At 40.0% G+C, this 15,202-nt stretch overlaps 1 protein-coding gene across 2 annotated transcripts in view; it reads left to right on the plus strand.

The window, feature by feature from the left end:
* Positions 1 to 13,371, plus strand: part of TMEM182 (transmembrane protein 182) — a 47,218-nt gene extending 33,847 nt beyond the window's left edge. For both annotated transcript variants that reach the window (XM_019529571.1, XM_019529570.1), the window contains exon 5: positions 12,266 to 13,371. In XM_019529571.1, coding sequence (XP_019385116.1) covers positions 12,266 to 12,489 — 224 coding nt within the window. In that variant the 3' untranslated portion in view covers positions 12,490 to 13,371. The remainder of the gene's footprint in view (positions 1 to 12,265) is intronic.
* The last annotated feature ends 1,831 nt before the right edge of the window (positions 13,372 to 15,202 follow it).

The following is a 15,202-nucleotide window of genomic DNA, read 5'->3' on the forward strand; positions in this document are numbered from 1 at the left end:
GTGCAGCACCCTGCACTTGTCAGCATTGAAACGCATCCTGTTTTTGCTAGCCCACCCCTGCAACCTATTCAAGTCTTGCTGCAGTCTTTCCCTCCCTACTAGCATGCTCACCTCACCCCAAATTTTGGTATCATGAGCGAATTTAAACAGGGTGTTTTTCACCCTGTCGTCCAAATCGTTGATAAAGAGATTGAACAGCGTAGGCCCCAGGACCGAGCCCTGGGGGACTCCGCTGCCCACTTCCCCCCAGGTCGGATATGACCCGTCCACCACCACCCTCTGAGTACAACCCTTCAGCCAATCTGCAACCATCTGACTGTGTAGGCATCAATGCCACAGTCACCCAATTTTTTAATGAGGATGGGGTCAGAGACTTGGTCTTGATGCCTTGGTTTAAGTTATGTTTGCAGTAATGATTGTGTTGCCCCTGAGATTCTGCAATGTGGCTGATTAATAATAATCATATACAGTGACTGGTGATGACAAAAGCCATAATATGTGACAAAATCCAGGTCTATTTACCAGGAGAAAGTGATAGCAGTAGAGGACAGGTTCCTGGCAGCATTCAGGATGACCTGTACAGAACAGGAAACACCTTTATTTCAGTGTTTCTCACCACTCCTAATATAACCCTTCCGTCATCTCCTCCTAATTCTATCATCTACTGAGAGTTGAGGAAGTTACTTCATGTTAAAAATTCTGATGTGTAACAACACTGAAAATCTTTCAGTATGAATATTTTTAAATGAACTGGTTGTTCTAACTAGTTTCTATAGCTGCTCAGTGATAGAAAATACAGTATGTAGAAAGACACAAAAGCTTGTAACCTTATAAATATAATATATAGAACTCAAGGTCAATACATAGTCAGAATATGACAAGAAAATTTGAAAGGGTATTACCTGTATTTTATTCATTTGAGGCTATCATCAAGGGTAAGATTTGCTATAATACTGGATTCTAGTTTAGTTGTACATCATACATAACCTACTGTTTTACAGGAGGGAGGGTTCTTATCAACATAGGAAACACTTGGAGATGTCTTTTCAGTAACAAATTAGATTATGATATTGCTAAAGTAACCTTCAGGACCAGGATTTATTTCAATTTTTTCCCTTGTTTTAAATTTGTTTGTTTTTTTAAACTACCAGTTCTTCTGAAAACTGTAATTCCTGATTTACCCATTTTTCTCAAGTCAAGCATATACTTGAACTTAAGTGGGAAGTAAACAGTGATAGTATTGGCATTGACAGTTGGTAAATTAATCTGGATTGGCACTTTTAAAATGGTATTAAAAAGGTGATATAAGAAATGTGATTTTAAAACCTCACAAATAAAAAGGAAAAATATTTAAAGCCTGGGCTTGCTGAAGTCAGTGTAAAAAATCCCATTGATCTGTTTAGGTTTATGATTTCATCTGTTTATTAAGAATGACCTATTTAATTAATAACTGGCTTAGTTTCAGTTTTTAGATCACAAAATATCCAGATATTAAATGTCTATACTTTTATATTCTCCAATTAAAAATAATTTTACTGAGCAGTCCCTAAAACCAGCACAACATACTTTGAGGTTAATGTCTACTGTATTATATTCGGTCATGAAGGCCTCCAGAAAGGAAAATAATGGATAAATATTACAGTACATATTACAAAGATAGAATTATTACAACGGTACTTAGTACTTATCTAGCAACTTCCTTCCAAAGCGCTCAGTGTATATAATTATATTTAACTGAATAAGCCTCATAATCATTTATAGGGTGCTGCAGGGAAGTTTAATTTGAATACTCAGTTTGTATATTTAATACACAGTTTCTATCCAAAGCGCTTGATGGGTAATGCATTCATTCTCTTCCCTGCCTCAATTATGTCTCTATGGTTTCATTGTAATTTTTCATAGAACCGTATCTACGTGTGCTGCCTTTTTGTTACAGTGTTTTGAGCATGCAGTAACCCAGTTTTCAGTGGTATAATATTTCAGTATACAGCAATATCCAAGTGGACAGCGAGGAACGCTTAGACCCAAAGGTATCCATCACGAGATGCCATCTCTGTTCCCCCTGTTGCAGGGCTCAGATCAGGAAGGAGAATGTGTGCACCACGTCACCGCTCATGCTTCTCAGGCTCCTGATGAACAAGGGTCAGATTTTGCAGCCCTTGCCCATAATGTGTAGTACCTTATTCTCTGAGTAATTTTATTGATTTCAAAATGAGTAGGGACATTGATAACTGGTCTCAAACCTGTGATCTTCCTTCAGTCTGTATAGTAGTTATGGCTTGCCACATGTAGACACTCTTGCAGTGGTGGCTGTCCTTTTTAGCAACTGTGCCACAAGGTAAGTCCAAAGTATGAGATAATGCCACTGTAATAATCTGTCACTGTGTTCCCCAGTGCTGCTGAATCCCATCACCACTGGGGTATGATAACACTGAACTCTATGGCATCTGCCCTTGCAATTCTTGCAAGGCCAAACCCTTTAAGGCAGCATTTGCTACACACTGAGCCCCTGATGCCTGACTCTCTCCCTGAGTGCTGCTTCAGTCCCCTCCCCTTCCGTGAGTGCCTCCCTGATGACTATTACCATCATGCCAGTTAACTTGGTACTTGGGCTTATGTTCCAAACCCATTGGTTGCTCATGCTACGTGTACATTATTGTATAGTTATACCAACAAAATGTTGCTACTTCATGCCTTCTGTCCTGTTGCCCCTAAAACACGGAAGCACACAATATACCATCCCACAGATCTCCAAAAGTGAGACGGGGTAATTGGCTAGATGGATCATGTGGGAACAATAAAAGATATAGCAGCAGCTAGTAAAGTGGTACAGATCTTTGTTAAAGAAAGTTTAAGTTCCTTTAACATTTAATATATAAGGGACTAGTGTATGCAGATGTTTGCTCCAACACATTGTGCATAAGAACTTGCATATAGGTTAGTATCTTAACTATTAATATACCTGTTTTAGAGTCTAGGGAAGTGTGTCCATGCTGCCTGTGGAATCAGATTGCAAACTCTGCATACATGCCACAAATGGCAGTTATCTAGCTGCATAACTCTCATTTGAGCATGTAAAGCAAAACAGGTTTCTACCCCAAGTGCATGTGTTTGCTTGTATATACCATCTTCTGTGCACTTCTATGGAAGGAGGTTTGATGACTGTTGGATGCTTAAGGAAGTATGCTGAGTGTGCTGACTCAGCTCCTGCAGCATTGTAATGGATACAGCAACAAAGGCTTCAATTCCACAGGTGGTAAGCAGCATTATGGTTACTTTTTCTGTGAGCGGATATACCCAATAATGGGGGACAACTGGCTGGATGGCAGTAATATGGAGAAGGAACTAATTGACATGTAGGATCACAGATGCAATATAAGTCTGCAGTTGGATGGCACAAAAGAGGAATGTGGTTTTGGGTTGTGTCAGTTGGATTATTAGGTGCAAGACACAGGAAGTTATCGTGCCTCTTCACTCAGCACTGATTAGGCCTCATCTAGAGTACCGTATGCAGTTTTGGGCTCACAGTTTTTAAAGGATATGGAGAAGTTAGAGTCCAGAGGTGGGAGACAAAAGTGATAAAGGACTTGTAAGGCAAGCTAGATGAGGAAAGGCTAAAGGAAATTGGCATGTTCAGCTTGCAGAGAAGGTGCTTGAAGAGGACATGACAGCAGCCTTTAAATTTCTGGAAGGTTACCATAAAGAAGAGGAAAAACACCTTTTTTCACTTGCTGCAGGGGGCAGGATATGGTGAAGTTGCAGCAAAGCAGGTTTAGATTGCATAGCAGGAAAAAACTTCTTTAATGTCAGATCAGTGAAGCAGTGGAATAAGATGCCAAGGGAAGTTGCAAAATCTTTATCACTCAAGGTGTTCAAGAAGAAGTTTCATAAATATTGGTGAGTGATGATCTAGGAGTAGGCATGCCTAAGCTATACTCTGGGTAGTTTCCAAGCTTTTGGCTTTGTTAGTTGTCACATGGGACCAGAAAGTAAGCAATTTCTTACCCCCTCCTGTTGCTACACATGTGAGGGCCAGTAACATAACTGGGGTGGAAAAGCAAGCACCAACTTAGGAGATGTACCAGACATGCTCTCCATCCCCAAAAACTCTGTGCCCCAGTAGCAGAAGCAGCTCCACAGTATTGCTTTTGTAGTAGTAACTGGGTGCACCCTCCTACACTCCCACAGGATTCTCCCATGATGCAAATCCTGCTTATTATGCCTCTGGTCAGGGGATTCATCTTTTTTTTTTTTTGCTTTCTTCAGAGACTTTGGGTGTTGGCTGCAGCCAAAACTGAGGGATTTGACTGGAGTGTGCTAGTGCTCCTGCTGGGACTAAACCTGGATATTCCCAGATAAAGGATCTTGTCCTTTTACTCAGGGGCAGACCAGTTGTTACATTAGTGATCAGGAAGGAATTTTACCCCATATTCAGTTTGGTATGCATTGTGGGAGTTTTTCTCTTCCTTGATACCTCAAGTGTATTTTAACAACCCTTACAGCAGCAGGACAATGGCCACCCTTGTTCTCCTGCTTTACCTTGGTGAGGCTAGGGTGCTATACTTCAAGTCTGTGTGACAGGGTTGACTGTAGTTTTAGTAATCGGTTAGACAAGGATTTGCTAGGGATGGTTTGGATAAGGATGGTCCTGCCTACAGCAAGGGGTTGAACTAGATGTCCTCCATAGGTTCCTTCCAGCCCTACTTCTCTGTGATTCTATAATAATTTAATTATGAGGGAAGTCTTAGTAAAACCCATAATTACCATAAGCCTAATACTTCAAGGTGCTGTGCACCTCCTGGGATCTCCTTAGAGCTGTCAGCTCCCGTGGACTTAAGTGAGAATTGATGAGACTCACAAGCCACCAACAGGTTCATAGTAAGTTGCATGATCAGGCCTCCTGTGGGAGCCTAAGATTAAGAAGGTATTTAGGATTCCCCTCCACCCCCCTTTTTTGCTGATAGAATGAAGGGAATGATGTCTGTATTCTAGGTACTGACTTACAGCACATTTTGCTCTCAGATGTACATGCAGGCTCCTGTTACACTAAAAAGAATCCCATGTGCATATTCAAGAGCTGAATAGGACCCTTACTGCCTGACACTAAAGTCCTAAGAGCCAGGAGGACAGAGGTCAAAGTGGGAGGGATATCTGTGAGCTAAGCGAGAAAACAAAAACTGGCTTATAAAAAAAGTTCTCTACAAATTGGAGAACTTCAGAACTTTTAAGCACAACCAAAGGAGTCTCATCATTTGTCTAGCACCTGTTGTCTTTGTGTCTATATAGTGAAAGATTCATGCTATAAACAGACATCTACCATTGACAAGTAAAAGGCATTTCTGCATGGTAAGAATAAGTGCTAAAGGCCAACAAACTGCCTCTTGAATGCATTTCTAAAGGTTCTGCATTCTTTTTTCCCCCCTGTAATATGCAAAAGTATTTGTTTGAAAGAAATTCAAAAGAATAAATGCTTGTGACAGAAAAGAGTGACCTCAGAGGAGTACGTGTCTTATCACACTGCACAGTGCTGTGTATCAAACATGTGGGTTCTTAAAAAAATGCGGAATGGAAAGGAAAAGGCGGGGGGGAAAGTATTTATTTATCCTAATCTCTCTCAGACATATTTTATGCTCTGGAAATAATTTTTCCCATCATTCCTGATGCATGCAATTGCTGTTTTATTCCATGCTTACTTAAAGGCAAGGGCAAGTGGACACCCATCCCTTCACAAGAGGTCTAACATCTTAAAATGTAGAAATATAGCACCGCACTAAATGTTTCTAAAAGTATTTGATGGAATTGTGTGATTTCTTTTTCACGTTGGTCATTATAAATTGAAAGTTGGGCAAATTGAGGGTTCATGACATTTTCAATAGCAAGTCAGCATATGGGGGACAGGACCAGATTTCCCAAAACAAATATATTCATCTTAGTATATTTTCCTTCATAGTGAGCTGACATTTCACTTATACTTGAAATGGAAGTTTTGTTGACTTTTATAGGCATGACTAATATTTTGAAGGAGACAGACAAGCTAATGATGAAAATGTGTGAGTATAGAAATATGGAGGAGCAAATTACTTTACAATTCCCTGCAAGTATAATTCTCTTTATCTAAACAAGTATTCTTAAGAAATAAAGGCCTAGTTCTTCTCTCACATATACAAGATTTACATCAGTGAATTAACTTCAGATCAGACTTCAAATGCATGTTTTGAGCAATTCTGATTAATTTGCCTCTTAGAAATTTCAAATACTCATCATAGTTTGTTTTTTCTTATTATCTTGTAGAGCAGGGGTGGCCAACCTGCAGCTCCATAGCCACATACGGCTCTTCAGAGGCTAATATGCATCTTCTTGAATCTTTGCACAAACACACGGTGACCAGCTTCAAAATGGAATTATTGGTCCAAGTAGAAGCTGGTCACCATGTGCTTGTGCAAAGATTCAAGGAGACACATGTTAACTTCTGAAGAGCCACATGTGGCTACGGAGCTGCAGGTTGGCCACCCCTGTTGTAGAGGAACTGCCTTAAAAAGTTATCATATTCCCTGTATGCTCCCTGTATCTGATGTACTAAGGGTGGAGAGAGACATCTCCTTTTGTTGCCCTGTGCGACCATACAATTTTTTTTGGTGGCACAAAGGCCAAACAAAAAGATAGGTCCATGCCCCTTGCTGTACCACAAATGCCCAAAATTTGTGGCCATGACAAAGGTGGTATTAATTTGTGCTGCTGTTTAGTGCTGGATGTCTCTTTGCTTTGTGGTGGGAGAGACTTGGCAGCTCGCAGCTGCTTACATTCTGTCACTGCCCCAGGCAGGTGCTCCAGGGGGTGAGGGGCCCTGCATACCTTGGGAATTTCCACTCAGCATCAGACCCCTTAAGCCCTGGAAGCACCTGCCTGCATTTTGCTTCTCTCAGAGATATGCACTTGGGACCTTTAAGTTAAATGATAGAGTCCTATCTGGTGAGAAACCCCGCCTGTTGCATTTATGCGTGCTCCTGTATACATGCTTCATCAACTGGCTAAGACAGTCCCTTGAATATGGCAGAAGATTGTGTGGTTTTGCTCTCAGAGCTGTAGAACTGAAAATCAGAAGACTTTTTGTTTTATTTTTTGGTTTGCTGTTGATTTGCTCTGTAACTTTGAACAAATCACTTTGGTGTGGTTTTCAGAATGCCCCTAAAAGGCTCACTGTCAGCAGCAATAGGAGGGTGCTGAGAGCCTTTGAAAATCTAACTCTGGTCATTCTATAAATCATTTTGTCTTCTAGAAAATGGAGATAATCAGGTAAACTCACACTTAGATGGTGCCTTTTATCTGGAGATTAAGCACTTTGCTATATAAATCCTGAGATGACATTATCGTATGTGACGTTATTTTTATTTATATTCTTGTTTATGTCCTGTGTTAAAAAAATATTTTTATGTTGCATGTTAGGAAATTAATTGTTTTTGAGTCTGTCTTCCTTTAGATAAATGGTCAAGAGTCAATTGCCCATTCAGTAAATCCACAATTCCTCTTCTCTGTATCACCATGTGTTTGGTGTAGGTAATGAACAGGGATCCTGGGTTTCTCTGATAACAATTTTTATTTTCTCTGACTAAAAAAAAAATCCTTAATTTTCAGGTTTAAAAAAGTAACCCAAAATCCACATTTTTCTGTGATGAAAATGAAACACCACTCTGTATGTATGTGTGCTAGTGACATTTCATTTTACTCATGGGAAAACGTGGATTTTGGGTAACTTTTTTTAACCTGAATATTGGGGATTTTTTTTTTTATCAGAGAAAATCAGGATTCTTGGTAATGAAGTTTTTTGAACTTGTCAGAGAATTAAGCATGTTCTTTTCTGCTCTTGACACGTTTATTGTTCAGGTTTTTTAACTTCAGTGCAGGAATCCTTGAACATCTCACAACACAAGATTGTCCTGCCTCTTTGCTTTCCATGTTAGGTTTTGCTGACTTCTGCAATGGACTCTCCCACGTGATTAGTAGAGGCAAGAGGGCCACTGCATGCCATGGAACATTCCAGGAATTAGCTGGGTTTATGGCAGAAATTCTCACTAGTATTGTTATCTAGCTTGTGTCTGCAAAGTGCGTTAGAGACTGAGATAAGTACAGATACATGAAGATGGATAACTTTTATTTGTTTTTATGACGAAAGCTCATATGTCACCAGTCTGATATTTTGTTTGAAGTGAAATCTGCCCTTCTGCAAAGATCCTGCCTAAAGCCCTTGTGCCTTTTAAGTCCTTCTTAAACCTTCTTTTAAAGAGTTTTAATGGAGCCTAGACACTGTGTTGCCTATCCATAGGGGAGTGGCTTCCATCTAGGGCGGCTATCATAGAGGGCAGTCCAGTTGTCCTCTGTCCTTTATTGATATGAAACCCGGCACCTTTATGTCCTCCATTTTTCTCTTGCAGAGAAAAATGGAGGACATAAAGGCATTGGGTTTCATATCAATAGAGGCCAGAGTAGCAGAAAACTGGAATGTCCTCTATGATGGCCATCCTGCTTCCATCCTCTGGGTGAATTTTCTGGGTGAGTAGTTCATTAATACTGATATTTAGTATAACTTCAGTACTAAATTCCATCAATATTGGGTGTGTGTAACATTTTAGTTGGGTAAAATATTTTCAGAATTGAATTTATGCCATTTAGAGTTGGGATGGGGGAGAGGGTTGACTTTGTTGTGAACTCAAGCACTTAAAATATATATATACTCTTGAACATGTATTTCACAGTCAGACAATGTGTCTGCCTCACTTATAATGCATCTCTTCTGCCTCCTTAAGATTGCAGCTACTTTGGGATTTTAAGTCTTAATTATGCTTCAAGGTAACCATACTAGCTTTTTTTTGGCAGGCTTCAAAATCTAGTATTCATAACCTGAAAGTGATTGAGAATGACTTCATTACAGATAATCATGATGGTCAAAGTGTAAAGACAGTAAGTTTGCAAAATAAATTCCAATAAAAATGTCAGTGCATTATTATCTTAAGTCTTTGAATTTGGGTCAACTAATGAGTCCAAAATATGGTTTGGTTTGTTTTAGGCTTTTTATATTTAATGTCTTTCAAACAGTTAACTTCATTGCTGGAGGCCTGGCAAATCAAGTTATCAGTCCAAAATCACTCGCCTCCAGTTTTCACTAGTATGTTACCTCATTCTGGTAATATAATTCTGACTTGGAAAACCTTTAAAATTTTTAAGAACATCCCGCTATTCAAAAGGTCCACAGACATTTAAGAATCTCAGAAAACCCATGAGGTAGCTAAATAGCCCCTGGACAGACAGGGCATTGACAGTGTGTTGCCAGTAGGTCCAGGGAAAAGATTATTCCCCTCTATTCAGCGCTGATGAGTCCACATCTGGAGTACTGTGTTCAGTTTTGGGCCCCCTACTACAGAAAGGATGTGGACAAAATGGAGAGAGTCTAATGGAGGGCAACAGAAATGGTGGGGCTGGGGGATATGACTTCTGAGGAGAGGCTGGGGGACCTGTGTTTATTTAGTCTAAAGATGAGAAGACTGAGTGGGGATTTAATTGCAGCCTTCAACTACTGAACGAGTGTTTGAAAGAGGATGGATGGAGCTAGGCTGTTCTCAGTGGTGGCAGATGACAGAACAAGGAGAAATGGTCTTAAGTTGCAACAAGGGAAGTTTAGGTTAGCTATTGGGAAGAATTTTCTCACTAGAAGTATAATAAAGCACTGGAACAGGTTACCCAGAGAGGTGGTGGAAGCTCCATCCTTGGAGGTTTTCAAGACATGGTTAGACAAAACTTTTGCTGGGATAATCTAGTTGTGGCTGGTCCTGCTTTGAGCAGGGCCTTGGACTAGATGACTTCCTGAGGTCCCTTCCAACCCTCATTTTCTACGATTCTATTCTGATTAAAACTCTCCAAAGATTTCTAGCATGATTTTCAGATTTATTGGGCATCACCCACTCCAGCTGAAGTCAAAGAAAGTTGTGAGTACTCCACCCCTTGACATCTTGTAGCAAAATAACTCAATTATCGTACTCAGAATTTGAATACATTCTGGCAAAAATGCCATAACTGCCCAATGTCACCAGAAATAACTGGCAGAGTTGCTGTTAGAACTCAGAAGCCTGTGGCTCCCACTCCCCTGCTTTTTCTTCTACAATCTGTAGACCCAGTTTTACTAAGAAGTGCCACCCAAAACTGGGTTTTTTTGTATTACAGAGATACATACCCATCTTGGAATTGATATTTGATGTCAGTTATCCTCATTATATTTGAATATCTGAATACCTAGCCCTAATTTTGGAATATAAGGTATGCCTACACCTCTTCTGTAGCAATCCTGAGACCACCTCTGAGAAACTAGCCCCACCCAATCTCCTGCTCTGCACATGCTGCTTGCATAGAATACAGTCTGGTTGCATTTTTGGAACTTGCCCAGGGTGGCTCTCAGATTCCCTGCCTGGGGTGTGCTTCCAGGACTGCTCTAACTGCAACCATATGCAATTTTTTTGTTGGGATGTGGCATATGAGGAGTGGGGGTGAGTGGGTAAAGATTATTTCTTGGCAGCTGTCACCTCTGTGGCTGTGAGCGTTTGACTGCACCCAGCACTCTCGTTGTCTTAAGTGGGAATGCTGGTAAGCAAAAAATCTGGCTCCTAGTACCACAGCTGATTCTATTGCTCTGCTCTACCATCTACGTTGCAAGGCTGAACATCTGACATATCAGCATTCCACTGAAATAACATGGAGTACTAGGGGAGGCAGCTGGTATATCAAGCAACACTCGTTCTGGAATATTAATGTAGTGGCTATGTGATCAATAACGTTGTTGGAGGGGTGTGCTGCAAGTACGTATGTGTGTTAACAGTCCAACGGCTTTCCAAAACGGTGGCTGGAAAACCACCATTTGTCTTTGCTGTCTTCCTTTAGCCCACTGTTTAGCCCAAATTTTTGGCACAAAAGATCCTAATGTTGGTGGGGGAAGGGGTGCTTTGTGCCTTGTGGTGTGAGGAAGGGGCTGGATGGATGTTGTGGTCTTTTTGAAAAAATGTTTATTATGCGGTTGCCCGCAGCCACAGAGGACTAAATGACCCAGAAGGTCCCTTCCAGTCCTATATCTTATGGTAGTTATTTTCAGGAAACTGTTATGCCCAATCTGATGAAAATACTGATGTACTGATTAATTTTTTTTCATGTAGCTGTCCCATTGTTTTGGGTAGCTAAAGAACATTCAGCATGATGCATCATAAAATGATCAAGTAGACTCCAGTAGAATGGAGTACATTCTAAAATATGTAGGGCGACTATATTTCCTGAGTCTCAAAATGAGACATTCTGCTCCATGCACTCTCTGGCATACTTAGTTGTCTCCAAGCTTTGGTATCAGCTAAGTGTGCTGTCCAGTATGCATTTGGGGGAATGCAGCATACTGGAGAGAGGAATGTGTCTGTGTGTGCATGTGTATGTGTATATGTGAAAGCACACAAACACCAACAGACTTTCTGTATGTCTGAAGAAGGACATTTGTGCCCGAAAGCTTGCAAAGAACACTTTTTTCCAACTATTTATTTGATCTAATAAAAGATATCACATCTACCCAAAGAACCTTGTCTGCATAGGTGAAACAGTGCCACTTTTGTTGGGGCAGTCCCTCATTAAACACCTGTCTGAAATGTCCCACTGAAAATGGTACAGAAGTGTTTGAACAAAAGAGATAGGTGTTTAGGCCAGGACTGTCCCAGTGAAAAGAGGAAATAGTCATCCTAAAACTATGCATTTTACCATGAGCAGTGTTGCAGTATGCCTTAACTTGGATTTACAAACAGACAGGAAGATGCAAGGATCTCCTTTCCTTGTTCACACTATTCATATCTTGCAGAGGAGCTATGCAGGGAAGCAATTCCAGAACTTATGAGACAGAAAGATTTCTCCTTCTTACTGTCCTCAGGGGAGCAAGTACAAAATAGTAGCTGACCTGCTGAACTCAGGCCTTAAACATGCATCTTTTCTTTTTGGTCACTTTGAATGGTCCAATAGAATTGACAGCATCTTTTCCCTTTAGCTGGTAGGCTTGTGCATGCGTCAGTGCAATTCAGGAACGAGAGAAGTTAATATGGTTCAGCACAACTTTAGGCAACAGATGTCTGAGGACAGCTGACAGTGCCTAACAAAGAGGGCCTTGATCTTTGATGGGATGCTAGCATATTCAGTAAATACACCGATTATTTATTCCATACTTCTTATCATTACACTATTGATGTTTCTTTTTCAGGCATCATATTTTCATTGGTGGTCGTGATGTATGTCATCTGGGTCCAGGCAATGGCTGATTTGGAAAACTACGAGAACATGAAGAAAAAGGATTGTCCAGATTTTACTGTTCATGTGCGCTATGGCTGGTCTTTCATACTGGCTCCTATAGGAATATTTTTTGCTTTGTTTGCTGGAATGCTCTTCTTATTAGTAGGTCGTACTATTTATTTGCACTCTGACTAATCAGCCATCTGGTAATGGGCATGCTGGAAGCTGAGTGAAACTTTTTAACTGGATCACAATTTTTATACATTATTCCTGCTACCATAATCTAAAGTTGTAGGTGTACTGGTAGAATTGCTTCAGTTACTTGTTTAATTGATATGTTCCTATGATAAAGGACACAAAACCCACTAAAAGAAAAAAATCCAGTTTCTTTGATTCTTCAGGAATTACATGACATGTTTTTCTAACATAACATTATTTGCAGTATTAGATCTGCCTGCAAACATGAGAGGGCAAAAAAGCAACATAAAATGGGTCAAATCAAGATTTTATACGTTTGCCTTTTGGCAATTATTTTGCGTGGCTGTCAAAAAAGTCCTTGTGGAGAATGGTAAAAGACAGAGAGGAAAACAAATGCTCAGCTGAGTAATTTAATACACTGCCTGTCCCTTTCTCCACTGCTCTCCTAAGCTTTAATATGAACAAACATTTCTGCACTTAAAAATAGAGTGCAGTTGTTCTTGCAGTGTTTTTCTTATATGGGTAGTACAGATGACCCCAGTGAATAATGACTTGGTGCTAGTATGTACAGGCAGTGGCTAAACTGCTAACATTATCTGTTTTACTTCTGTAAATGTTTGAAAGTGTGCTCTTCTGTTCTTCTGTATTTTGTTGCATGATTCTCTAAGCCAAATCAATGCCCTTGAACAACTTACTTAAAGTATGCCAAAATTACAGCATAAAATATATGGTGCATATTTTTAATCAAGTTTTTACCTAGACATTTTAGATGTGTTTAATAATTGGCTTCTCTAGTACCTGCAATGTTATCTAGAACTAAACTTAAATAGAGAAAAATTGTTGTATATTGACTTTTTTATTAAAAATGTTTATAACGATTATCATGTACAGCACATGAACATTTATGTATTCTGAAGCCCTCAATTTCCTAAATATTAAAATCTATATTGTAGACCAAATCTGGCTTGCCTACGGGTCATCCCAAAGAAACTATTCAAGTGAGTAGGGGTAGTAGATTTATGCCTATATTATGCAACCGAGGTGAGCTGCTTATGTGTGCAGGTCCTTGTGCTCATGGCATGGAAAGAATGGGGTGGATTTCTAATAGTGGGGAAATTTATTTCACTTGGCAGTAGGTCAGGTTGAAATTAAATCCATCTGGGAAATTGGTTAGAGTTTGCACTTTGTAACTCAATGCAAAGTAGTTTTGGTTTGATGGAGTAACATAAAGACTTTATGCTGGTTTCTTTTCATGCACAATGCTTCATTCCACAGCTGTTATGAATATTAAAAGCATCTCTAAGAGGGAGGAAAGACTGACCACCTAGAAGATGTGGTGGGATAGATTGGCTGTTGCTTCCAATCCAGCAGCCCTTGTGATTGGAAGATTTCCAGTCTTCCCTGCTACTTATTTATTTTTCCATCATCAAGATTAACTTTATACATTATAAAACAGGAAGGCAACTGGGGGGAGCACAAGCATTGGAAATAATTACCAAATCACAAAAATATTTTTATTGGCAGCTAACATGATGTTTTTAATTATTGTGCCACAAGAGTACGATGGGTGAATATTTAACAGAAAAATCATAAACAAATATATGAATTCCATATAGATGCTGGCCATCAGGAGAATATTAAAGTTACACAATAATGCCCTCGGTTAGCCAGGAAAAACTGAAATTAACCCAGTCCCCCACCTTGTGCATAAATATTACATTCCTGCCTTTAATTACATGATCATACACTATTTCTCAGATAATACAATATGTCAATTTTTCCTCTACAGCCTTGGATACTCAACAGTAATTGTGTGAATAAATTCAATAAGCAAGAGCTATTTGACTAGACAGCATTTTCAAACCCTGGCCAATGCTCCCCAGGAGGGAGCCCTTTTCCACTGCAACTTAGGGGGCACCAGGAATAAGCCACTTTCCGACAACTCTTAAAAGCATTAGAATCCTGAGGTGCCTCAGAGCTGGGCTCCTTCCTGCAAAGCTTACCATGTGTGCAACAGCAACTAATACATTCTGCAAAGCAAGAGCCAAAGGCTCCTTTGGAGCACATAATTCAGCCCATGTGCATCTTCAGATCTCTTTCCATTGTGCAGCTAAATTAGCTACACCCTTACATGTGGTGGAATCTCCCAAAATTGTGCACTTTGGGTCGGACTGTAGGTTGGCCAGCATGGCTAGAAAGGAACTTACAGACAATTGAAGATGGAATGAGGGCATACCTGGCTGCTATGTCCTTCACTTGGAAATTTGGTGAGGCTTTAGATATAACTTTAGAATTGTACTTTGCCCAGTTTGATTGTGCTATTCTAGTCCCACTGACCTACTCATTTTTAGAAAGAGCTTGAGTATTTGTAAAAGTCAGGTGCTGATCCTGATTTTCTATATATTTGGATCTTCACAAAATAATTGAGAATCGCAACATTTTCACTTCAATTTACATTTTGGAGATCTTCTATGATTGGATCAATGCACTTTAATTCCTACTCCCATAGCAAACTACAGTAGGAAAGGAGCAGAGCTGGAGACAGGATGGGAGAGGTGTTGGCTACCTGTGCATACCCAATAGGGTAATGTGCTGCTCTTGCAAATGAGAAGTAGGTAATGGGGAAGAAATTATTCTGAAAGGACTTTTCCTGGTATAGTGAAACTAACACACTGTCTTTTACTTAGGGCTCTCTCTCAAAACACATGAT

Source organism: Crocodylus porosus, unplaced genomic scaffold, assembly GCF_001723895.1.
Source record: "Crocodylus porosus isolate Cpor-Errol unplaced genomic scaffold, CroPor_comp1, whole genome shotgun sequence".
Lineage (NCBI taxonomy): Eukaryota > Metazoa > Chordata > Crocodylia > Crocodylidae > Crocodylus > Crocodylus porosus.